At 44.2% G+C, this 27,013-nt stretch overlaps 1 protein-coding gene across 3 annotated transcripts in view; it reads left to right on the plus strand.

Annotated features, from left to right (window-relative positions):
- Positions 1 to 27,013, plus strand: part of LOC138611901 (ephrin type-B receptor 1-B) — a 165,250-nt gene that overhangs the window by 91,862 nt on the left and 46,375 nt on the right. For all 3 annotated transcript variants that reach the window (XM_069685160.1, XM_069685162.1, XM_069685161.1), the window contains exons 4-5: positions 5,193 to 5,348; positions 12,360 to 12,695. In XM_069685160.1, the coding sequence (XP_069541261.1) occupies positions 5,193 to 5,348; positions 12,360 to 12,695 (492 nt within the window). The remainder of the gene's footprint in view (positions 1 to 5,192; positions 5,349 to 12,359; positions 12,696 to 27,013) is intronic.

The following is a 27,013-nucleotide window of genomic DNA, read 5'->3' on the forward strand; positions in this document are numbered from 1 at the left end:
TCCTAAGGGTACATTTCCATTTTATCTCTCACACACCTGGTGGTGTTCACTTATTTCCCTGCCGCCATAAATCCCATGCCTTTAATTACTGATGCTGACGGCCTGTGTACATTCAGTAAGTGCACATTCTAAACACATGCACCTTATGAGACACTGCTGCAGCCAGTGTACTTCCAGGTATGATGTATTGCCTGCATCCTGCACCAACTCCCGGCTAACGGTGGCTAGCTCATATTGCTAATCTTCTCATGCGGCTGTTTTGTAGCACTTTTTTCTCCAAACTAAAACCACTTTTCCACTGGTCAAAAAACCTGCTAACACCTGGCTGTTTTGCTTAATGGGAAAGGCTACAGTCTGCATTTAGACCCGGGTCAAATGACTCTGCAGTAGACCCGGGCAATTATCGCCTCGGCTCTGATCGGCATTGATGGGAACACAAAACCTGGGTCGACACGCTAATCTCCGCCCCCTCTCTCCGGCCCGATGCTATGCTCCATCGGTAACTTCTGCGACTCCTTGTGATCTCAGCTACAAATTACGTCTGAGCAGCGCTTGAACATCGTTCCAAATTTGTCGAGTCATAGATACACTAGAGACCTAACCACTGTAACATCTTCACTGTTTACTAACCCTGTTTCCGGCGCATTCGTGACGTCAGACGGTGAAGCAGCAGAAAAGAGACCAGCAGGAGTATACTCCGCTGGCAATGGGGAAAAAAGACAATCGGCATCTATAAGCAGGTCTTCCTGGGTCTAAAAAACCTGCGTCATCGCGCTTATTCCGGTGGAATAGGGGTATAACTTGGAAATTCTTAAACGTGTGCTATGCAGAGGTTTGTATTTGCTTCACTGCTACATTAGATTGATGTTTTTGACACTATTAGCTCTCTAAAGAGGAAGAATACCTGCTGGGAACATGACTGACAGTGAAGACATCATCATCCCGTCGCTCCCGGTCAGGCTTGCTCCGACATGAGGTCATCAAAGTTAGACTGTGATGAGCAGCGAGCAGCGATCCGCAGCTGCCATACCTCCATCAACTCTCTGCAGAGTGAGCTAGAGAGGGAGGGAGAGAAAGAGAGAGAGAGAGAGAGAGAGAGATGGCCAATCTTAACAAGGATTCTAACTTGTCAATCAAGGCGAGAAAGCAACAAGGGGAGTAAAAAAGGTGGGAGAACAGAGAGAACAATTCATTACCAGTGGGACGGACAAAAAGGATGTGAGGGCAGAGAAGAAGTGAGCAGAAGAGGAGGAGAGAACAATGCAGAGAGAGGCCTGTAGAGACCACTTGAAAGGAGAGGAGTGTTTTGTTTTTTTGCATGCAGCCAGTTCAGATGTGGGTTATTCTCCCACAAGGGAGACTAATTGCTTGTTGATCTAATGCTCTATCCCCTCCTGTCCCTGAAAACCAACACATCTGATGAGTGATGGGTCTATGTGCTTTTTTTCTTCAGCGGGATGGGAACCCCTGGCCTCCTCTTCCAATCCAAATATTCACAAATCACAAGAAAAGACTTTGGGCTGAGTTCCAAATTCATGAAGCATAGCGCCGCTGCTGCTGCTGCCCGCCCTTACAACGAGACCTCTGAGGGTTTGCTAACATTGTTCACATCACTTTCTCGCTCTCTCGCTCTCCGTCTTTGCACATATCTGTTTCTTCCTCCCTCTCGCTCTGTGGGGCAGATCAGCGAGCAGCTAATTAATGAGTTTAATGCTAGGATTCATGCACATATTATGAGTTAATTAGAGAAAGAGCCCCATCTCAAAGAGATGAGTTCTAATCTAGACGGACATTCATCCTGCGCCGGGTGTGAATGTTTGCGTGTGTGTGTGTGTGTGTGTTTTGCTGCCTGTTTGTTTTTGCCTGCCTGTCACTTATCTCCCCTCCCGTTGTGCTGATCGCAGCATCTTCACTTGTCCAAGGAGAGGCATTAAATTATCTCAGATTGTGCAGAACATATGCTTGTCAAGTGGCGGAAAATGCGGGTGCGCCATTTCATTTAATGGGGTCAGCGGTGGCGACATGTGTCGCTGTGTAAATCAGGGAATGTATTCTGGAAGTGGTGATAGCATTGATGCTAATGTGGGAGTGTTTCTCAGGCTGTGTGTTTATCTGAGCGAGTGGTTGCTTGAGTAAAAGAGTGTGTGTTCATGCATTCTCGCCATGAGGCACTTTTGCATCCCTGCTATCTCAGACGGCTGATTCAGCGCTGCTTTTTTCCCTCCACTTTCGCCCATTTACAAGCGTCCGTGCTAGCCACTGTCTGTCTGTAAACACACAACCCGAGGGCAGGACCCAGAGCACATATTCCGCTCACACCCCATTAAACACACACTGAACACGTTATTGTGATCCCCCTTCATAGCCTGGACGATAGATTTGAAGCTCGCCCCGTGTATGAGTGTGATGGCCACGTGCGTGAGCGTGCTCCTGCGCCCGCCCGGATGTATGAATTTTACACAGCAAAGATGATGACACATAAGTTCTCTCCACCTCTCCTGCTGAAAATGAATTTTTGATCTGTGTTTTATCGCCTTGTAATCTCTGATATCTTTGGAGGTTATTGCTTTATAAAATGGCTCTGCAGATGGTTTGTGCTTCCCCATATGGCCAGGGAGGAGGTTTTAAGAGTCTCTCTGTTCTTGTACTGGAGTCAGGTTGCTCCTCTCACACATGAAACCGTGTATTACAAGTCAAGGGAGGTTGCAAACCTTCACTCCCACACATGAATATAGTGGCTCACACTCCCCTATAGGACAAATTATCTTTATAAGCGTCTCTTTAAAGCCCGGCAGAGCTCCTCCATACATTCATCTTCAGTTTTAAGCCATCTCTCTGGAGCATCCACACACAGCAATATGTTTGGCTCAGGGGAATATCCCTATGCGTACTGCTCCTCTTTTATAAGGTGTTTGTGTTGGTCTGATCATGAATGTGTGTGATGGTCTGGCTGTGTGTGGACAGTGTTTGTGACGAGACAAGAGGTCAGTCAGTTAGCTTCTGGTGTGTCTGTCAGTCCCACTAAAGAGATAGGAGAGCAGCCACATGATGCCCCCTCTCTCTCCACCTCTCTCTCCTTCACTAAGCGCCCGTCTGAATGCTATGAATGGAAGAGGCAGAAAAAACCTGCCCTTTTTTTTTTTCCCTCAGCAAAGTAAAGCCGACTCCAGCTACCGAACGCAGCCTGTCAGTGCATTCTGTTAATGAAGCATAAAATGTTTTAATTAAATCTTAAAAGCCTGTTGATACAAAGGTCTAAAGGTTTTTATTCTCATTCTGGTACTGTTTGACCCAGCAGTGAGGGGAGATGAGACCAACTCCTCGGCCATTATTGCTTTAAATAACTCTCCATTTACCCAGCTCTTTATTAATGTTGGACTAGAGGGCTCTTAGTTAGATACAATAGAGCCACTTTGTGAAAAGCAAATTCAATGCTGATTTAACAAATTTCTTTTGCTTTTAATATCTGAAACCCCCTAACCAATGGCTCTTCATTTCTTTTACCTGATGGAGTCTGATATTGTCCTCCGACCATCTATTAAACCTTTTGTTCTTGATATACACCGCGGCTGCACATGCGTTTTCTGTAAGAGCAACTCTCCTACAGCGCTGTCACAGTTTGAGCAAAGGAATTCAACTCAGGTATTTACACACACTATACCCTATAACCCATTTCTCAGCCGCAGTCAGAGCTTTACAATCTTTTACTCAGGCAAATAGACGCAGCTGGAGAAACTGCAAGATGCATTCCCCATTAAATTTATAACCCCACCCCCCTCTGGAGTGCAGCAGCACCGCAGCGTCCCCCACCTGCTAAAATATTAGACATTTATCATGGTTATTATAGTCAGTAAATCCTTCCTCCCGCTGCAGAAACTCCAGCTTTGTATTCTTTTGGGATATGAGAGCAAATGGATTAGGTTATTGCCCGGACTTAAGGCGCAGTGATATCAGTAACAATAATCTTTGTCCTCCAACACGGCCTTTACAATTTAGTGCTCAAACATTGCATCAAGTCAACCTCCTCAAACTGCAAATGGTGTGTCCTCAGGTTGCTGCATTCAAGCTGTGAGGCATGAAGTGCTGTGCCGCTGGGAAAGGAAATATTGTCACCAGGCTAAATTACTGATCTAAAATTCAAATGTGTCAGCTGGAAGCTTCAGGGTTGCTAAAGTAAGGCAAAATAAGTGTACAGATTGTGCACATAAGGAGATTTTTCACAGTTGTATGTGCTATTAAAAGAAGGGATAAACATTTTGGAATATATTGGCTTTCTTGCTAGATGAGCGTTAGAAAAGAAGGTACCACTTTCAATAGCCGCTTTCCCACTGGTCAAAAAAACAGACACCCGGCTTTTTTGCTCAATGGGAAAGGCTACAGTCGGCATTCAGACCCGGGTCAAATGACTCTGCAGTAAACCCGGGTAATTATCGCCTCGGCTCCGATCGGCATTGATGGGAACACAAAACCTGTGTCGACACGCTAATCTCCACCCCCTCTCCGGCGCGATGCTATGCTCCGTCAGTAACTTCTGCGACTCCTTGTCATCTCAGCTACAAATTCCACCCGTCTCTGTCCGAGCAACGCTCGAACATCGTTCCAGATTTGTCAGCGCCGAGTTTGATAAATAGACTGAATGAGTAATAGGCTACATACAATAAAGACCTTACCACCGTAACATCTTCAGTGTTTACTAACCCTGTCTTCGGCGCGTTTGTGACATCAGACGGTGACGCAGCAGAAAAGAGATTGAAAGCATTATTCTTTACTGGCAATGGGAAAACAGACAATCGGCATCGATAAGCGGGTCTTCCCAGGTCTAAAAAAACTGCGTCAACACGCTAAATTTAGGTGGGAAAGGGTTATATGTGTTAAGTATACAGCCAGTTAGCCTAGTTTAGCCTAAAGACAGCTAGCTTTGCTCTTTCCAGTCTAACAAACCCCACCTACCAACACCTCTAAATAATTCTATCCCACTTCTTTAATCCACACAAGAAGTGTAAAAATCTAAATGTGTGATGTTATATGGGTTATATGCTGTATATGTGGGGCTGTTTTTCTGTCCCAGTCTGTTCTCATCCCTGCTCATAATTCTATCTTGTATTAGACCCAGATGTCTGGCTCACGTCTGCTTGGCTCGTGTGTTCTTATTTTTCCATTCATTTTCTGGCATTGTTTCTCTGTTCCCACAGCATGCCCGCCGGGTACCTTCAAGTCAACCCAGGGCCCAGGTCTGTGTCTACAGTGCCCTCCCAACAGCCGCTCCACAGCTGAGGCCGCTACCATCTGTGTGTGCCGCAACGGCTACTACCGAGGAGATGGTGATCAGCCAGATGAACCCTGCACCAGTGAGTATATCGTACACGACAATCCATACACACTCGAACACTGTCACACACGTAGATTTGTGTAGGACAAGCACCTGTAATAGGCTTATCCATGCGTTATCCATTTGCTTGTACATGTATAAGGGACATCAATATTGAATATACTAGCCATACATATGAGCCTCTCTATTTCAAGACGACAGTGTAGAGATTGATTTTCTATATCAATCCTTCCGTGTCTCTTTCCTGCTGTCATAAAACCACCACATGTAGTAGCATTTAAATGAGCATACTCTATCTCGAGGCCCTATTTGTCTTCTCATTCCGGTCTTAATAATCATATTCCAGCGTCTCCATCATTGACGTCTCCATCACTGCGCCAATGAGCTTCTTCTCCGTTTCCCCTCGGTTATCTCCCTCCTTCTGTCTCTCTTTCTTGCTGTTTTTCTTCCCTTCTCTGTCCGCTATCATCCCCTGAAGTCCTAATTACTCAGGCAGATGCTGCGAATCTTCGGCACTGTCCTGCCGTTATCCGCTGGAGATCCAATAAGGCCTCTCACAGCATCATAGTTATCTTAATATGATGTTAAAGCAATATGCTAAGCCTTCCCGTCGTCCCTGCTGACACACAGTTACACAGAAGGAAACCACTGTTAGGCCCCAAAAAGTTTGTTTACCTCTCTTTCTTTGCTGCCACTGGGGAGCGTGTTAATGGTTTGTTCTTCTCACAGCAGCAGACTAGAAGCATTATTGGTGTGGTTATGTATTCATTTAGTCCTGATTTATTCACATGGAACTGGCTAATTGGCCTCAGCAATGGGCTCAGGACACACAGGACCACAGTCTTTTGCTTATCGGTCAGCAGCTATAGCCTTCTCAGCTAAAACGTGTATTGAATGCGCCTCTTTTGCGACGTTTTCTTTTTAAAACTCTGAATAAGTTACTCAAAGCTGCAGAGGAACCCGAATGCAGCATAACTGTCTGTCGGACTGTTTAAACGCATCTCAAGTGTAGAAATCCACACCTTTAGGCTTTGGCTGCTCTCAACGGACGACACCCCGCTGTCACTTTGAGTTTTCTCGGCTCTCCCATGGTGTACGACACAGCTCTCGAGTGAATTAGTGAACGCTCCATCAACTGTAGCATCTGCTTCCACCTTGAGGCTTTGAATTTCCCTCAAGCAAACTCCACAACAGCTTCCCAGTGGAACTTCTTGAACAGACCCCTTTGGTTTGCGTTCAGTTTCCAAATGCAGCCTGTTACTGTTCCTCTGTTTTCAGTCTTACCACTTCTTTTCTACGTTTATCTTCTGTATCTGTTCTATCCTGTTTTCCTGTCATGCTCAGTACAACTTTTTTGATATTAACACACCTAAACCCGTCCCCAAAACTGCAGTTGTCCAATCATAGACTTAGCACCGTTACTCTGCACTGCAGATTAGCCAAGCTTTATATTTCTACATTTGACTAAGCCGTGTGTGTGTGTGTGGTGGTCTAAAAAAGATACTATGTTATAGGTTTTGGAGAGTGGTGACTCTTTATCTTAGCCATTTGAAAAGTACAAACACAAAAGCAAAAGTGTAAGGAATGATGAAACATGTTGTATCTACTCTAACTTAACTTCAATTGTTAGCTTCTCTAGCTAACTAGCGTACTATTTACAGTAAGCAAACATTGCTTTCAAAACATACGCACATCATAGCTAGAGTCCTAGCCAGTGAACACATACAAAATTAATTCAGTCTGCGTTTAACCAAACTAACTTGGAGCTAATGTTAGCTTAAGTAGCAAGCTAGCTAACTAACGTAACAGCTGATAAATTCAGCCATCAACAAGTTAGCAAAATGGGTGTTTGCTGGTTAGAACTGATGAGCCTTCTTTTGTGTACCTTCATCTGAAATCAATTATTTCAAATATTAGTATGAATATGAGATAATAAAGTTTTTATACGTTAACTGCATGTGCTGTGCTAAAACTAAAAGCTTCCCACTAGTAGCAAGAATAACAAACAGGACTTGGAGCAGGGAGAATAAGTCCGTATGAATTAAAATATTCATTACATTACTGCATCACAGTTCTTTTCAAAATGCTTTTATTTTATTTATATTTAAAATGTCCTTCTTTTAACTATCCCTTTTAACATAACATCTTAAGGCATCTTCCAATTCTCCTCAATTTGTCTTAACATAATTCTTTAGTAAAAGCACGTTCAAAGCCTTCTCTGAGGGTTGAACCATACAGTAGCAGCCGAGCTTGATGCTTATAGTGCCCTAGATCTCAGCAGGGGGGGGCAGTGAGATCATCTGAGTAAGAATCTCTTTAATACTGCGGGTCCTGATAAGAGCACTGCTGGAGTAGCTTAAATCAGGCCAATCTGTAGCAGCAGAAGCCGTAGCTTTAGCGCTTCTCGCTGGCGTCACAGGCGCGAGTCCCTGTGTGCTCCAGATCAGTCTGATTAGCTTGCTGATGGATTGTCCAGCGCCTGGCTCTGTCAGCGGGGTGCTTCAAGCCATACCTCTCCCCTCTTTTCCCTCAGGGATATGCCCAGCCTGGGATGCACTTCAAACCACCCCTCCAACTACTGCCCTTCCTTTATCCCAATCTTCTGTCTTGAACTGACTCCAGCTATGCCTGAGGGGGGGGACACTGAGTGTTTTGTCTCGCTGCTTGAAGGCTACCAAGCAAAATGGTCTTAGGGACAGAGGATACATTGCCTGCACCCCTTCCTTGCACCCTCTTTAGTCTCCAGGCCCTTAGTCTGACATTGCTATACCTCCCCATGGGTGTGCACATGTGAAAAGGAACATGTAACATGTACGTGTGAATGGGGTGGCAGGGGGAGGTCATCCAGCGTCTGAAAGCTGGGCCAATGTGTGACTCAGGGGGGAAGAATGACAAGCTGAGTGGTAACCGAGGGGAGTCATACGGTGAAGCCACTGCTGATTGGTCCGTAGGGGAGAAGGGATGCAGGGATGGAGCAGCCTGGTGTGAGGAATAGTGGAAAAGGGAATCATGGGAGCGGAGGACTGATGACAAAGAAATATAGGGGAAAAATCCATCAACACAGCAGGAGGGATGTAAAAATCCAAGCTGAGGAAGTGCTACACAGGACATGAGAGAGTCCCAGTGAGGCACAGTACAATGATATGTCAAAAAATAACATGCTGTGTATGCATGTTTGTGCTTTGGAAAGGACCACTGCCAGCAACCAAGCAATTCAAGGGGAAAATCGCTGGAACGTAATTGAATCAACGTAAATACAGGGGGAAAAAGGAAAAAAAATCTGCTGGTTCTGACGGGTTTCTACATTCCTGATCCGTACCACATTGGCCCTGAATCTTGTGGCTCTCACTCAATACCCATATCTGTGGCCTATCCCCTGAAAATCTCCTTGAGCCTCGTCAAACAATGTCTACGCCGCCTGGTAACACAAACAAAACCCATCAGAATTCCTGTCTGAAAGGACGGGGTTATCTGCTTTCCCATTCTCCTCCTCATCGCATTTTGCTTCTTTGCTCTCCTTTTCACCGTCTCTCCTCTCTCCTTGTTCCGTTTTCAAAGAGAAAGAGGAGTGAGCCATCAAACGGCATAAATATTCAGCTCTCTTTTTCTTTTTCACTTCAACTTTGTTGTCAGTTCTGGAGTCAGTTGAGGATTCTTCCCACAGCAGTCAGCTGGCCAGTTTCCTCTCTCAGTAGTAAATGGAGCTAAGTCAACTGGCCTTCTGTAATCCCTGTAGCGTCTAGGAGGACAGAGTGCTCCAGACTTATGCACACATGTTCAAAAAGGACTCCATCTACAGCTTTTTAGGCGTTAAGGAAATTCAACATTTAGAGTTACTGAAGAGAGCAATGTGGGTGTTTAGGCTATCCTTTAGTCTGTTAAAGAATAGCCTATATTCACACTAACACACTGCTACTCGCAGTCTATCTATGACTTCCTCAGTCTCTCAGCCAGACAGTATTAGTCCTTATAACATGTTTTATTTCATGTCTCACCAGCCCACACAGCCCTTCTTTCTTCCTCCCAGCTCCTCTGGCTGTGATCAGTATCTCCACACAGGGGCTTTCTGTTGGTCCCTGAAGGCCTGTTTCACATCATAGAAAACAAACAGTTCGAAAGAGGAGACGCGCCAGCCCCAGTCTATTCAAAGGGTGGATGAGTAAACAATGCGCTGAAGTGTTTATTTTGGGCACTGGGACTCTCTTTACATTAGCAGCTGAGGGGGAAAACGGCGCCGTGGTCTTTTACGGCCCAGGTGGCAACCTAAAGAATGCTCAGTAACAGGGAAGCTATGATACCTATCAGTGTGTGAGTCCTACTATAGACTCAGATCTATGTCCCCCACACAGCTAGGGAGGGGCAAAAGTAGGAGGTGACAGGTGTTATATTTGAAGAGCATTTGTTTTCAGCTTAAGGCGTATCCAACGTCAAATAATGGTTTGAAATCATCTTTTAAAGACAATATGATTCAGAAGAATTAGCTGAAATAATGGGTCTGACTCAGGAAGCATGTGAAGCTCTTAAAAATAATCCGTACTCTCTCTAGATAATCATTTAAACATTGGTGGTTTTCAGTTAATGCAACCATGTAAACAGCTTACACAGACTTTTCCTGGACTGTATTGGGATTAATGGTATTATATTTACATGTTAATATGAGCAAAACCTATTGATTACAACTACAAGTCACAAGACAAACCAAAAGCTGCCAGCAAGACAGCATGCCATTATGTTCTTCTATGTTTGTCCTTATTGTCTTAAATATGCATAAATAAGGTGACATGAGCAGTTTGATACGGCACATGATCTGCCTCCTTCCTGCGCCGTGCTTTCAGAGCAACCATATTGATTCCTTACTTGGATTTCTGCACTCCCCTGATTACTTGGTTAGCCCGTATCATCATGCGCCCTTATGATTGCCACAGCTGTGTAAAGGGTATGAAATGAACACTGTGACCATATGAGGAGATATGATTCATCACTGTGAGGGTCTTATTTACATTCCCCTTCACCAGGCTGTGCTCTGAAAACAGAACGCATGCTTTGTCCTCATTGTCCTTGTGCAAATGGCACAACACTTTGCATGATTATGAAAATCGCCCTCACTGTACTGTAATACAGTATATTATGTCACATAGAGCACATGAGCCGCTTGGAGATAATGACCTCCTCCTATAACTTAAGTTAAAGCAACATGTATCTGCACTCAAACAAATCTGACTGCCATAGCTAAATGAACGCCAGCTGAGAGCCTGTAAGTAACGTTCTCGACAAATTAAATCCTATGGCAAATTAAAACAGCCCAGGGCTGCTGTAATAGCCTGCAAATCACTGGCTAAGTGGCAGTCACATCTGATTTCTCGTGCCATCCCTGCATGTGTGGAGCTCACTTATAATTGGGACGAAGGAGTGTGACGCCTTATTCATACCACAACCAGGCAATGTTATCCCTTTAAAAGTTGTATGAATACACTGATACAGACAGCGCACAGATGAACACACAGGAACCAAGTCCAGGCATGTGTCCCTTTTTTTTTTTTTTACATGCATTTTCCACATGAGCAGATGTGCATTTTTTCCCCCAGCAATGCAGGTTTGGGGGCAAGTGCACGCAGGTGATGGATGATACAGAGGATAGAAGCAGTGTGAGCAACACATGAAGTGCCTATAGTGCTTTTCCCGAGGGGAAAGCTAAAGTGCTGCCAATTCTCTCATGCGGCCTGTTCCTACCAACACACGCCCCTTTTTGCCATCTTTTCCCTCCACATATAAAACATCTGGAAGCATCCAAGGACCCCATTATGTGCCATTTGACCATATATCTGGAGCACTAGCTGGCCTCTACCCCAGACCATAATAATCACACTGTAGAGGTCGCGCCCTTCCTGTCACTGACCTCTCTGTTGTTGAGCCGCTGAGCCGAGGTCGCAGCAGTTACAGTGCCGTTCCTTCACCCTTGTGTGTTCTAGCGCTTTGTCCCAGCTCCCCAGGGCTTTTACAGCTACGGTGATTAATTGTGTCTGTGTTGACTGAAGAGACTATCTGCCCTGTGATCACAGAAATGGGAAACTGGAGTGCTACATCATAATATGATTAAGAGGCTATGTATATTTCTCTTCTTATATAAGCAGGAGGAAAGGAGAAGAGGACAGAAAGTACAATATGTTAGAGAGCTAAGTTATTCCTTGAAGGGTATCGAGAATTGAGTGGATTTCTAGTTTCACAGTAGTCTAATAGTGGGTCGGTTAAACTTCTCTTTAATGATAAAGGTCAGGCTTTATGGAGGATGAATTGGTACCAGATCAGCTCTGCAGGGCAGCCTTACTTAACCTAAGCTTCACTGACTAAGGGCTTTGGCGAGCTTCAGCGTTATCTGCAGAGTCTGCTATCTGAGAAGAAAGAGCTGCCTCCGAGCAGCCACAGGGACACGGAGTCTCAGCAAAAAAATCCCACACTGCAATTTGAACAGATTTCAACTCTTAAACAATTGCGCTCCGATTGCGGGAGGCTAAACAAGCCACTTTTCTGCACCCTAATATCAAGCCACCACTCAAGCAAAACAATAGTTTTCATTAATTCCTGATTTCTCTCTGAATGTCGTCTTTGAGGTTCTGCTCCAGCTGCGGGCTATGAGGGAGTGAATGGTGGTGCGAATCTCCAGAGCCACTTGGATAAGAATACTCCATGCAACACTGCATTTTGCTAAATAACCAATGTTTGATAGACACAAACGTTTGGCTGTTTGATCTCTCTGGGTGTGAATGGAATAAATTAGCATTCCAATGTGCTGGAGACGGAGAAAAGGAGGAAGAAGGCAAGTTGCTCTTAGACAACAACACTTGTATTTATTACAGGGCTGTAAATGGACTGAATTGACCTAACAGCAAGCAGTTTAATGGAACTATTTATTTTCTTCAAGCTATGCGTTATTTTGCTTTGGGCATCTAGACAGCTTGCTTTACCTGTAAAGGTAAATGATTCCAGCTACCCTGGCATTTTCTTGCATCTTTTTCTCTCCGTGTGTCTTTAGGTGTCCCATCCAGTCCCAGGAATGTGATCTCCATCGTGAACGAAACCTCCGTCATCCTGGAGTGGCATTCACCCAGAGAGACGGGCGGCCGGGAGGATGTCGTCTACAACATCGTGTGCAAAAAGTGCCGGGCGGACCGGCGCTCCTGCTCCCACTGCGACGACAACGTGGACTTCGTTCCCAGACAGCTGGGTCTGACTGACACCAGGGTGTTCATCAGCAACCTGTGGGCTCACACCCTCTACAGCTTTGAGATACAAGCTGTGAACGGAGTGAGCAACAAGAGCCCGTACCCTGCGCAGCATGTGTCCATAGACATCACCACCAACCAGGCTGGTAAGTGTTCTTTTTTAAACCTTTTCTCTCAGTAAGCAGTCTGCAAAAGCAGTTTTATTTGACTTTACATTTGTGAAATGGAAATTCTACTATTACTGCATAAATGTGAATCATTGCACCTCAAAGGGCCGTCATTTTGCAAAACGTGCATTTCAGAGTCTCACTTCACGACAAAGCTGACTTCAGGGCTCCTCAGATTTCACGTCGCTTCAGCGTGAATAATGTCTTTAAGGCTGGAAGTGCGAGGCCAGCTGGTTCAGTGAAACATACATGCTCTCATTCGAAGCCCTCCATCCCTGAATCAAAGTAAAAGCTCTCCCTTTTGAAAACACCATGGAGGAGTTCAAACCAACACCCAAGACACAGCATGTTATATTCTATGGCAGGACAAGCACAATTCACTGCACCGTACCTTTTTCCTCTGTAGTTTATTTACAAATCAAAGGCGCTGATAGAAATAGCCGCTGTTTGCATTTCCCTGTGGGCATTCCAGAGATTCTGCCGAAGGTAAGCATCCCTCCAAAAACAACACACGAGACATTTATGGAACCTCTTTTTTGAGGCTGTCATCTGGCGGTTGAAGGCTGGTTGCTTCTCAGACTGACACATCTCTGAGTTGTTTTTCTTTGGTCTTTGTGTAATGAGACTTTGTTTTGATAGCAATGCCGCACAGCAAGTCAGTACTTCTGTCTTCACGGAATGCTACCCTCCAGCTGAAACCTGTCTGTGAATCTGCACGATCCTGCTCTCTGAAGGAACACAAACAAGAGAATTAATCTTACTTAATTCTATCCCTTTCACATATGTGATCTGCAAAGACAGTTTTTCTTTGTTGCCCTGTGCGTAGCTTTGCTGGCACTGACATGTTGAACTCAAGAAGACAAATGGAGCCAATGTGGGAGTGCCAAAATCTGCACTTCCTCAAGTGGCCGCTTGAGGCTGGTTCCAAAAACAGAGACAATCCCCATTATGCCCCATGTTAAAACACCAAACTTCACAGCAAAGTTAAACATGGTCACAGCCTTATACTTTGTAGTTTTCATTTTTTAAAGGCTCCTGTCCACCGTCTGTTCCAAATATGAGCTGTGTCTCAATTCAGGGGCTGCATCCTTCGAAGGACGCAGTCTACGGAGGATGGGTCATTCGTAGCCTGTGCAGACCGCCAAGGCTGAACCGAAATGAGACAGTCTGGTCTACGGAGGATTTCTTCTTTGTGTCACCAGCTGTTTCCGCCTTTAACCTTGCGTCACCAAAGGCTGCCACTGTTGCCTAGCAACAGGTAGCTAGCAGGCTAACTAGCTATCATAGCTATTGTGCGTAACTTTACCTTTTATTTTAAAGATAATTGAGAGTTTCAAGGCCCCTTTTGTTATTGTAACAGTTGTAGCTGTATCGCTAGCTATTCGCTTGAGTTGAAACCAAAGTCTTTTACTTTTAAAAGTGTATTCCTCTGCCATGTAAGAGTCCTTCATCTTTTTTGAATTGTCACACAATGAGTCTTGGGACATGTCAGGCTGCGAAGGATGCACCTGATCGATCCTTTGTGGCCTGGGAAAAGGAGGACGCATTTTTCGGCTGCTTTTGAAGGAGCCTTCGAAATGGGATAGCCTTCGACGCGCCGCTGTGACGTAATCAGCCTTAAAATATGTCATCCTAAAGATGCAGCCTGAATTAGGACACAGCTATGGTTACTGCTGGGTCCAGAAAACAACATGGCGGCGTCCAAGATGTCAAACTTGAGGCTTCAGTACAGGCGGTCGTCCGCCCAATATGTGACGTCATGGTGGCCACGCCCGTTATTTTTGCGGTCTATGGTTGACCTACAAGTTTCAACATTATTTTGTGTTTGTATTATGTCACACCAGAGGAGAGCAACACAAGACGGATACATGGGCAGCTGCTGTTTACAGGACAGGCTGTAAAAACTCTTCACTCTTGCCCTCTCTCTCTCTCTCTATCTTTCCGTATGTTTGTCTTTGTGTGCATGTGTGTGCATTCCCTGACTTTGCCTGTGATGGATCTGAGCCCAGCCAATGAAAATGACCTTCATCCTGTTATCATTCTCTCTGAACGTCCACGTGTGAACGTGTGTGTGTGTGTGTGTGTGTGTGCTCATCCTCTAACTGTGCCTGTGATGGGACCTGAGCCCAGCCAGTGGAAATGACAGGTCGAGGATTTTGTCTTTGCGGGTCCTTTTTCTGTAACAGTCTTTTTCATGCTCTTGTGGATCTTTGACTTGTACGCTGAGAAACCCATCGGGGGACAAGTATTGACCAAGTGAAAAATTTAAATGAGGCTCTCTTCATTTTTTTCTGTGGGTGAGGCGAAGCGTGAAAAACACAGCGTGAGCTTGTGGGACCTAATAACAGACATGAAGTGCTGTAACAGTGTGGGGAAGGCAGGAGATTGTTGGTTGAGTTCATACTGGCAAGGTTCCCATAAGGGAAGAGTTTGTCAGCTTGGAATGTTTGGTTGGCCATGCTCTTTGATTTTCTGTGTTGTGTTTGCTGTCATGTACGGATGAGCGCTACTATTGGCAAAACACTGATCCAACAACCAAATAACTAAAATAATATCAGAGACAGTCCGATGCAGATATCAGTATCTGATACCAATACCAGTATTTGTCAATGACTTTATATAAAGATGGACGACCCGTCTCCATCTACTCTCATTGTACAAAAGGCGGGCGTTGCCATGGCCACTTCTGCTAACCCAAACATACACTTAACTTACCAAAAGAACCAGCAAAGATCCCTCACGTCAGCATATTTAACAGCAGAGCAGCTTCTTGTGTTGGTCCGAAACAGACGTTGAATGACTGTAGTGATTGTTTTAGTTACGTCTCCTCTCACCGATCCTCCTCTACTCTCGGGGCGGCTGTGGCACAGTGGTAGAGTCGGTCGTCTTTCAATCAGAAGGTAGGAGGTTCGATCCCCAGCTCCCTCAGGCTACATGTCGAAGTGTCCTTGGGCAAGACACTGAACCCCAAATTGCTCCCCTTTACGTAGCAGCCTCTGCCATCACTGTGTGAATGTGTGTGAGAATTGGTGTAATATGTAGTGTAAAAGCAGCTTTGAGTGGTCGCAAAGACTAGAAAAGTGCTGTATTAGTACAGTTAATTTACCATTTACTCGGCAAATCCGGAGCAGATCGGCTGCAGCAGCCGTATTTGTCAGCAGAGCTGTCAATCATCCTTTTTACAGCATCAAATAACGTATTAAAAATAAACTTGTCAGAAAAATGAACACTTGATGATAAGATATGATAAGATACATGATAATAACTAACTATAATGACAGAAACCATGTTTGAGAAAAATGTATTTGGCGTGCATTTTGATTTTATAGTTTGACTCATGTCCCATCTGTTAACATGGAGGAGGCGGGCTTTATGACCTATACTGCAGCCAGTCAGCAGGGGGCATTTGAAATGTTTTGGCTTCACTTTTAGGGAGCTGACATGCTGTCCATCTTTTTATACAGTCTATGGTATTGCTATAGGCCTCTGATGCTGGGTAAAATGCAGTATGGGTTGTAGCTGATCGACTAAGTCAATGTGCAGATCTGATATCTGAATTAATCCCCTAAAAATCAACAGGTTTTGGGTCAATTCTCTTGTGACAGTAACAAAAAACAAAAGTGTAGTTCTAGAGACTTAAAAGTTAGTCAGACCTCAGCATTCAGTGTTTTTATTGGAGGGATACTCTGTAGACAGAGCTCATGTCTAGGTATTGGAATCGGTATTGGTAAGGAAAATAGTATCAGAAGTATCAGAACTCAGTCAGAATAACTTATGCGCAAAATATTTCCGCTTTAATTGAAGAAAGAACTATTTTCACATTTATCTCAAAAGACCAGTCAAACAGAAATTGCTTCACGCAGATCCCTTTTGTACAGGACTACATTCTGAAATTAAATTTGCCTCAGTTGGTGGAGAGCTTACCGTATTTGATTACGACTCTCACAAGAATGTAATGACCGTCTGAACTTGTCTTTGTCTGAAAATGAGTCCGGCAAGGGAGTGGGAGGGAAGCCGGGGCGGGATGGAGAAAGGCGGCGTTTTTTTCTCCTCTCTTTTTTCGACCAGCCTGCGAGAGTGTGACAGTGAAGGAAAAGAAAATGAGGGAGTAAATAGGTCTGATTATCAGGGTGGCCTAATGGTGCTGACTGTCCCCATTTGACAGGCTAATAGCACACTTGACAGATAGATGTAGAAGAAGCAATGCCCAGGCCTATTGTTGAGGTCTGCAGCAGTAATGAGGTGTCTGCCAGTAATCTGCCAGGCCTCTGTCCAGCCCTATGTGGCCCTTTTGTAGCCAGGTAATTGCACTGTTCCTAGTTTCGACAGGGGGTTTCATTGGCGGGGCCACTGAAAAGGCAAAAGTATCCAGAAGGGATTAATGTTGAAAATGCACTTCAAAAAGTGAAACCTGAGTTTTTTTTTATAGGTTAACAAAGCAGGTTGCATTAAGAAATACAATGTGTTAGCATTTTTGGGAACCTTGACATCCGCTTGTCCGCTAATTTGGTATTTATGTGCACTGCGCCCTCGCATGATGCAAGGTTGGGAGAGGTGGCGTAACAAAATGCAAGTTCCATGTAAATGAGGCAGCAATCAGAGACGTGTTTGTGTTGTATAAAAACTCAGGACTGGAGGTCTATGGAAATTTAATGCAATAGCAGTAATAATGCACTCAATCGGTACACTACATTTAACACACCCAAAATGTGTAATTGTTCCAAATAATGTGCATTTGTGAACAACAAAAACTGTAATTCAAACCAACACATGCAGCACTTTTCTTTCTTTTCCTTCATGTCACTATTACAGCAATAAAATGACAACAGCACAATCGAGAACATTGTTGAAATAAGCCCGATTGCTGCACCAGCAGAATCAACTTTAGCACTTCTCTGTGAGACAAAAGCACAGGATGGCTCTGTTTGGACTAAACAGACGAACAATTCACAACACTAATTCACATAATGTCCTCGCTCTGCCAGAGCCAAGACTGCCAGCACAATAGACAGATTTCTTTGTTTATGTGACACGGAGCGTGTTTATGCACAGGAGGGAGCGCACAGGTGCACAGATATCCAGGATATGAAAGATGATATTTGTCTGTTTAATACTTTCATTGTAATTCTGTTTTAAATGTGAATTGGTTATGCAAGAAGCACGACTCTAGAGAGGAGCTGATTTAGTTCTGTATTAAAGAAGACCTTCTATGGAACTGCTCATAAAAGCTTATAGATTTATAAATCAAAAAAAGTCATTTTACCATTAGATTTTACTGAGTTATTAAAGTGGAGTTCATTATTTTTCCGGAGAATGTGGCACAGCTAAAGGTAAAGTGTGCACGGCTCACGCTCTGCTCTAAATCCCTCCTGGCTCTGCCTCTCAAGGTGAGCCATTTCTGTCGTGTGCTGTAGTGCTCAGCACAGCTGTTAAAACGGATGATGGAGGAGATCAGGAATATAATTGCTTAGCAGGTAATACTTAAACAGCATACCCTCCTATTTACTTTGCATTTCATCCATCCTTTCTGTAAATATCATGCATGGATGTGCCCGTGATATATGACAGTTAATTGCAGGTGAATTTACACATGCACCTAGTTTTCTGTGCAACATGGAGCAGCCATTGTGGATGTCAGAGTGACCATGGCACGAAAAATAAGGGCCTGTGAGGCCAGTTGCATCCATAACACCTCCATTTAAAGGACCTCTACACCAATATTTAAACTTATCTTATATTGACTGGCTTATATAGCCTTTTATGCAGCATTAAACCTGTTAATAGCACCCCAAAACCAACAGCAGATAATGCTGTTTAAGGCCTAACACAGACAAACTACAGTTTTCTCTTGTGTCGTAACATTGCTTTAGGTCTTTGTGGTTTCAAAATCTCACAGAATTGACTGGTTTAAAGATTATGATTATGCTGTTTCACATTTTAAGACATACAAGACTTATTTTCATTTCAAACACATTCAAAACACACAACAGCCTAACATCTGTTTTTGCCATGTCGGGTTTGCAATCCTGCTAGCTATCAGTGTTGTAGCTAGCAGCAAACGTTGATTGTTGTGAGGGTGGCGGCTGCAATGGTGACGGTGCATGTCCGTGAGGAAGCGTTAGCAACAATCAAGTTAGCGAGGAAAACAGCACTGCGGCATATTGTAAACAGGAGACGTTGTAGTGGCTTGGACCCGGAAACAGTTTATTGTGGAGGCGTGACGTCACCACTTAACATCCAGATAGCGCCATCGTCTGGGTAAAATATAAAATAAATTGGTCGCACCGGTATGTAGGACACAGCCCACTTTTTAGATGATACAATGCTGGATGTCTACACTAAATGTGGGTAAAAGTATGTTGGATAAATCCCCAGGCTTCGGAGAGCTGGCCAATCAGAAGAAAGTGGGCTCGTAGGGGCGGGGTTTCTTAAAGGGACGGAGCTGACTGAGACGTTTCAGGCTGTATGAGGGCCTGCAGAGCACAAGTGTGAGAGAAATGAGTTTTTTTAACTGTAAATTATGCTAAGCTACTCCACAGGTATCACAGAGTGAAATATGAAGCTTGAAATTAGCATAATACTCCCCTTTGAATATTTACACTGGACATCATATCAAAATATATCCTGCGTGATTCAATCCAGCTCCGAACTACAGAAACCGGTGTGGGGTTAAAGGGATAAGCAGAGCATAACCATTAAATGTAAACACTTGGCAAGGGAGATATATAATTACCCTTCTAGTATCGTAAAGGTGTCAGCATATGAGAAAACTGAAAGGTGAATTAGCCAGAAAAATCTGTGCTTGTCTTAATGGAGTCTTTTCCCTTTCAACCTGACATGGCTTTAGTGCTGACTGCTGAGAGACCAAAGAAAACTACAGGAGACCGCCTAGAAAACAGTAATGCGGCAGTATAGTTAGACGGGTCATGGTGTAAAGTGGCCATGAGAAGACAAAGGTGAGAGGAGGTAAGAGGAGAATGTGTATGAGGAGGAGGAGAGGAGGGGAATAATGGAGGTGAGGAGGGAGTTGAAGGGATTTAGTGTGAATCACCGAAGAGGCCATTTAACTGCCCTCGATCCCTGCGTGTGTCTGGGAGGAAGGACTGATCAATAGTGTGATTTAAAAGTTCATTCAGGGCCTGTGCTCTCCAGGAGACACAGACACACAAAGGTTATATACTGCCCCCTCTAACACTATCATTCACACATGGCCTGAATTGAGTCATATTTATCTGTGTTAGCTGTTGAAAAATGGCCATTTAGTGTCTCTTTGTGAAATACTGTGGTTTAATTTTAGGAGTAGGAGACTCTCCCTGCTTCTGGTGAATTGATTAAATGGATAAAAAGATAAATGTATGTCACGGTGGAAGCTCCAGACATGGCGGCCATGTTTTCTTATGTAATCCATCCTGGACACTTAACCTACATCCACCGCTGCTTCAGATAAGGAGGGTGTTTTCCATCTATTGCACGCTCCCTTTTTCTGTCGAGCGGTTATGCAGGGGAGGTTTGGTGAACACGCATGAGCTAAAATATCCCATAAATCTCATCACTGGTGCTATCTTTTACTACTGCCTCGTGCTCACGGCTCTCTGATCTTACTGGCACAGCCCTCTTGACCTAGATTGTGTGCCAACAATCCCTCAGACCACAGAATGCCAAGTATATCTACAAACAATCCTCCTCCACTTAGCTGCTCTGTTTGGAGAGCTATTCCCACAGAAATGCAAACATCACTATCCTCGGCCTTCGGCGAGCACGTCGGGCCGAGCCGGTTGCGCAAAAAAAAAAAAAAAAACGTGACATGCAACGCGCTAGTTTGAAATCCAAACAACCAGATGAATTAAAGAGATGTGCGCTCAGCGGGGCTCTGGAATCAGACGAGATGTCTGCGGAGGGTATTCAAGACAACACTCATTATGTCTGTTCAGTTTAGGCTAAAGAGTCTTTCCATTTGTCTCTGGGAGGGGGTGCCTCCTTTGTTGTTTCTTCCCTCTAACTGCTATGTTTCCCAGACAGGGTGTCCACAAGTTTCATCATCTTAGACAGTTCTTCAGGCTCTCTCCGGGTGCCATTTTTATTTCATTTGATGCCTGTTCTCATAAATGTTGGATCCTGTCCCTGAACCAGAAAGTGAGGTATTAGCTGCAGGCTAAAATAAGAGTGTGGGCTTGAATGCTACTAAGCCCCCCATCGACAATTCTGACATCTTCATGTAGTGTATTAAGTGACCGGAGAAGGCGTGTGTGTGTGTTTGCAGGGTACACATTCCTCTACGTCAAGGATCCTCTGTGTATAATATGATTTTCTAAATAATTTTTCCTTGACAGAGATTTATGGTGCTGAACTGATCCCTCTTTATGATGTTTGAGAGTGGCCCATTACCATATAGTCATGGCTGGCTTGGCCCTCTGAGCCCCTGCTAATAGGGAGGGGAGCAGTTAAACCTATACGCCTTTGACAGAGGCACAGCACATGACTATAGGCTGCTCAACTCATCTGAGACACTGAGCCCCTATTATAGGAGTCTGCATGGCTCTATTGTGTGGCTGCATCTTAAAGCACAAACCCCTAAGTGCACTACAGAGGCAGAACAACTCCACTTGCATATGTGGCCTTATGCATTTGTGTGTTTTTGTCTGTAAGTTGAAGGGAACATTTGAAAGCTGTGCTGCTTGAGAGACATGAACGGCCATCTGCATTCAGTCTATCCCAAGAGTGAGGGAGGGAGGAGTGAAAAAAGAGAGGGCGAGTCGGAGACTTTAAACATTCATGCCCATTTTGTGGTGTGAGGGGTACAGAGGAGAGAATTTTACTTTCAATTTTAAAGGGCCCACTTTACACATTAAGCTCAGTTCAGTTAGTCATGGGGAGAACTTCTCAGGCTGAGGAAAGGACCACGGTGATGTCATCGTGGTCATTTTAACTTGGAGGGTATCAATATTTAACAGAAAGGCTTCAACAAAAACTTGAGGTCTGAAAAGTCAGGGCATATGGCAGGGAGTGTCTCATGAATAGAGGGAAATGTAGGATCCAAAAGGGACTACTTTAGGTGCTTTTCGACCAAAAGTACCAGGAACTTCTCTTCAAGGAACTAAGCGGTTCCTGTGGCCCATTGTTGTCTGCGTTTCCACAGCGACCTAAATTATGCAAATCAGGCCAATGACGTTTGAAGAAGCAATAAAAGTGACTGTCAATCTCGCAGCACGATGCTAACAGTGAGCTTGCAGCTGCAACATGGCGGGTGAAATAAAACGCTGCAAGCACTCAACCAATCAGAAGCGATCATCACTGCAGGCCCCGCCCTGAAAGTTCCTGGACCTTTGGAAAGTACTACCCCTGGAGCAGGGTAAATCGATTACCCGGGAACTAAATTTAGACCCTGGTTCCTGCTATCGAAACGCACACTAGTTCCTGGGGAAAGTTCCTGCTGTCGACGAGCACCTTTGGGTGCATTTACCAGACTAAATCCATTTAGCATTAATAGTAAGGATAAGTCAGGTGTGACCATTCTTTATAATGTGCCACCCAATATTAAGAACAACACTGAATCACTTGAGTGCTCTCTTCAGTTAAAGAATAGCACATTAGATGTACTGACCCCTCACCATATCGTATCAATTATGGCGACTGCACACTGAACAGAAATGAAAACACTCTCAGGTCTCCACCAGACATGTAAAATCGACACTCCCACTCATCTGTATTCCACTGCAGATTAATGGTACAAAAAGTAGAGAAGCTTTTCTTTCTTTCGTCACTTTCTTTCAAACCCTCTCCCTCTCCTTCTCTCTCCGTCTCTCACTTTCCTTCTGTCTCGGCCAGACACTGGGAGGCTCTGACTTTGATTAATGGTGAGCCAAGCTCTGCATTAAAAGCCAGGGGCAGCGAGTGGGGCCAGATAAAAGTGGAGCACAGGAGCAAGGGATGGGAGGGACGGAGGGAGGAGAGAGGAGTGCAGGACACAGTCACCAATCACTGTCAGCATCATCGTCCCAGGGTGACGGCGGGGGGGACGCAGTTGGAGGGGACAGCGGTGCTTCATTGGGTTGAACCTCACCCTCATGCAGGCACAACACATTGTCTCTGACAGCCTCTTCGCACATAAGATGCTAGAAACACACACACACACACACAGAAAAATATATACATTTACACACAGTCTTCATCTCTCTCACTTCTGCTTTTCCTCTTGAAAACACGGTCACTGTCTGTCCGGTGGGACACGCAGGTGAGGCATTTCTTTCCGTCGGGGAATACAGTGAGAATTTTCTCTTTTTATAAAGATGAAAGTTTATAATCAGAGATGCAGAACTTCTACTCGCTGGCATAAAAGTCACTCTGAATTCCATTTATGTTTTTACTTCATTTTCAAGGTAGACGTCGTGTTCTTGTTAGCTAGCCTAACTCATCACAGGCTTTATACAGTCGCTCCAGGAAGTCGCAATGTTGCGATCGAAACAGTTAACCTAAACTCAACCGATCCCCCTATTTCCCCAGCCTGTGTCGTGTTACTGTGATTTCGTGGACAGATCCTTAATACCTTAGGACCCCTGCATGCTAGGGAAATGAGACAGTGTCTAGTGATACAGACAGCGTCGCCATTGCCACAAGAGCGTCTTTGAGGTGCGTTCTAATTCAACCTCGATCTGTAGTGTCTTTTCTTAGACTCTGTACAGTATAACCAAAATGATTGATCCAATACTCTTCTAAAGATTTGTTAAAAATTGTCCACTTAACCATCTCAGGATACCAAGGGTTGAGTCTGTTAACCAATCAGAGACTGTGCTCCTAACTTTCCACCAATCAGAGGCTCTGTTGCTGATTGAGCTATTGTATAGTGAGATAGTTATCACGCCCTTCTGTTATCAGTCGTTACCAGTGCAGCAGCCTCACGAGTTGAACGGCGTTTCACACGGTTTGTCATTGTTACGTACATTTATCAGTTTTCACTTTAATCTTTAATCATTTTGTTTGCTGTTTTGACAGATTTTGAGCATAAATATTTTGGTGCTTTGAGGAATACCTCCCCCCGGTGAGGAGCCTTTTTCGGTGGGGTTGCTAAGAACACTCGCCAACTATTTTTGCAATATTTATTAGCTACAGCAATGTCTTTGAAAAAATGCCTCGAAACATTGCAAATTGCATTGCGATTTTTGAAAAAAAGCTGCTGTGAAATCAGCCATTTTAGGTCGCAGCAATCCCTCAAAAAGCCCCAAAAAATTCTGTAGGGACTGCTTTATGCACCTGCACATATTTAGACATTAGACACTTGAAAAGATGCATTAAAAAATCCCCCATGCTTTAAACCTTTCCCCCTCTGTGCGCCTGAATGCATGACTTCAGTTGGGATCAGGACTCGAAGCTTGGGCTGTAGAAATACCTCTCCTCCTCAGCCCCCTTTTTTCACTGCAGGAATTTCAGCGTGGAGTGCCCCTCCCTCGGGTCTGTCAGGAACAGTGTGTGCCTGTGGCCGGTAATTGATAATGCGGCCCAGGCAGCCCTAGCCCTGGCCAGTGGAGCGTGAACCAGCCTGAGAGGCAGAGAGGCTGAAGTGCACCGAGGTGAAGCTTAGCCCTCACACTCGCTGTCGAGGGTATAAGAGGGAGAGAGAGGGAGGGAGGGGAGGCGGGAGGTGAGAGCCAAGGGAGGCAGAGGGAACAGCACAGGATAAACAGAGCCCATTCATTTGTTCACGTTTACATTTGAGGTATTTATCCGACGCTGGAGTCCTAAAAAACATTTTGCTACAGCCACATTAAGTGAAAAGGTCAGGGGCTTTTTTTTCTTACAGAACTCCCGTGACTGTGCAGCGATTATGCAAGAAAAAGGAAAGTAGGAAAAGAAATAGAATCAGCATTAAGCAGTCTGGTAAAAGGATCATTTAGTAGAGTGAGGGTGCCGTTTGCTGCCTCTTGCATAGAGGAGTTATTGAGAAAGATGGTGAGCGGAGACCAGGTGGAGCGATGACTAGGCCTCAGCAGCGAGCCGGCTGAGAGCCAAGAGGCTGATCGGCACAAAACGCTTGTGTGGGGCTGTATTTATGCCTGCAGACATGTGGGTGGAGATTCTTTTCCAGCACTGTATACAAACACAGGCTTTGAACTTAATGCGAGCAGCCGCAGAATCGGTTTCTAATCAAACGTGCTTGTGTGTTCACAAACTGGTTTGATGAGTCAGTTCGGTCGGATCCATGTTTGAACTTTAAAGTAGAGTTTATCTAAGCATCTTGAAGGAGTTCAGGATCATATAGTAGATGTGGGGGTGTATTCACATGCCGTTAAAGAGACTGATTTGCACATAGAAGCTGAGCAATGAGTGTTTCATTTAATATTCTTTGACAAATTTCTGATCATAGATTGGTGTATTTACACTAAGTATTCTACTTTAAGCCCCTGGCAGCTCGATATTAAACCCAAAAAACTCTGAGGTGGTGTTTATTTTACACTGAGAAACTCAGCTTGGAGGTTGGATCAGACAGTGCCTGCAGCATGAGCAACAAACCCGTAACTGTCACCGTGTTCTGATTGAACTGCGGCTCTGCCCTGATTGGTGCATGAGAGTATGAGACATCACATTTTTCCAACCGAGCACCGAGCCCACTTTAAACCAGAGAGTTTAAAAGCACAGAGAAACAAAAATACTGAAATCTTTGAAGGACAATAACTTAAACTGTTTTGACTTTGGCAGAAAGGAGTGTGTTTATGTAGGACCACTTTATTTACAGGAAGAAGCTGATGAGAAATTATGTTTCAGGATTTTTTAAGCTCACTTTCCTTTTTTTCTTTTGTCATGTCTTTGTTTCATAAAATATCCCGCACTATTTTTTATTTCTAGCAGTTTATTGAGAATAAACAGTGGAAATATCTCAGTTTGCATGATCCATGACGGACAAAATTCTTCCTTTAAAGCTCCTGTGAGGAACTTTTGGTTTGTGTTGATTTTGGCGCCCCCTGTGGACAAAGCCGTACCTCTTATCACTTTGCTGATTTTGTCCTGTTCATGCTTAAGTGGTGGTTTTTAACAAAAAATCTCACCCTGCTTTCTCTAACAGTCACATTTATCACTCACTTTAAATGTTTGCCCTGGTAAATGTAAACAAAGGCAGCGTGCAGTTAATCGCTTTATCTGACACCTACCCCCCCGTCAGCAGTTTCAGGCATTAAAATAACTATATAGAAATAATCAATCTTGTCTCTGATGGTCTGCTTTGCTTTTGTAGCTCATATAGAGTCATCAGAATTAATTTGTCTGTTTCATAACCAGTGAAAAACTCCTCACAGGAGCTTTAACTTTAAACAGGGAATAATAGGGTTGGGAATCGCAGGGTAACTCATGATAGGATACGTGATATGTGGCCCATGATAACGATAATATCACGATACAGCGATTCTGCGATAACTGATATATTGCAAGACTATAATATAATGATAAATCACAATATCTGATTGACTTCTTCTTGTTCACGTTACACTCATTCATGTCATAAGTGCCACTGCGAGCAGTCATGGAGTAGTGATACAGTGAGTCAAAATCGGCGGGAAATCTGTTTAGAGCGCCGTATACTTGCAAATTAAAATATTGATAATTCTATTGTATTGCAGGAGTCAGGATAACGATAGATTGCCATGTCAATATTTTGTCCCACACCTAATCAATAATATAGCAGAACAACAGCTCCAGGAAAATGTCCTCTTTCTTCACAGAGGAAACAGTCTGCAGTATTTAAGTCCCTTTATGCTGCTGCCAGCAGTGACATGATATTTGTGCAAATGTTAAATGTCAACAGTGAGGAAATCTGTCAAGGTATGATCGCAGAAAGTCAGAGGGGTGCGACAGTACTTGACACCTGTTCTGATGGTAAAAAAAAAAATGGTAATTATAGTTCATTCAATTTTAATTCCAGTCTGTACTTCTTACAAATGAAAGATCAGAAACATGCTCCAGACTGATTAGACTCTGCACTGGTTCATTCACAGGTTACAGCAGACTTGAGTAAAGAAACACACTGTGTAACATTGAAGACAGGCAGTTGTCCTTTAGCTTATTTAACTAACATTTGAAGATGTAAAACCACACATACGCACACACACATGCAGAGTTTTATCACGGGTTACGCTGTCCTTCTTTCCCATAACATAATCTCTGAGCAGCATGTAGGGAGCGATGAGGAGCTGGGTTAATTCGGGGTTAATTGACAAACCATGTGTGTGCATTCAGGTGTACTGGGGCTGAAGGATGGATGGAGTGTGCAGAGGGGCCGAAACGAGTACAACACTAGACCAATTTGATTCCAA

This window comes from Semicossyphus pulcher, unplaced genomic scaffold (assembly GCF_022749685.1).
Source record: "Semicossyphus pulcher isolate SPU_LCO1_2020_fin unplaced genomic scaffold, fSemPul1.0.p SCAF_7, whole genome shotgun sequence".
Taxonomy (NCBI): Eukaryota; Metazoa; Chordata; class Actinopteri; order Labriformes; family Labridae; genus Semicossyphus; species Semicossyphus pulcher.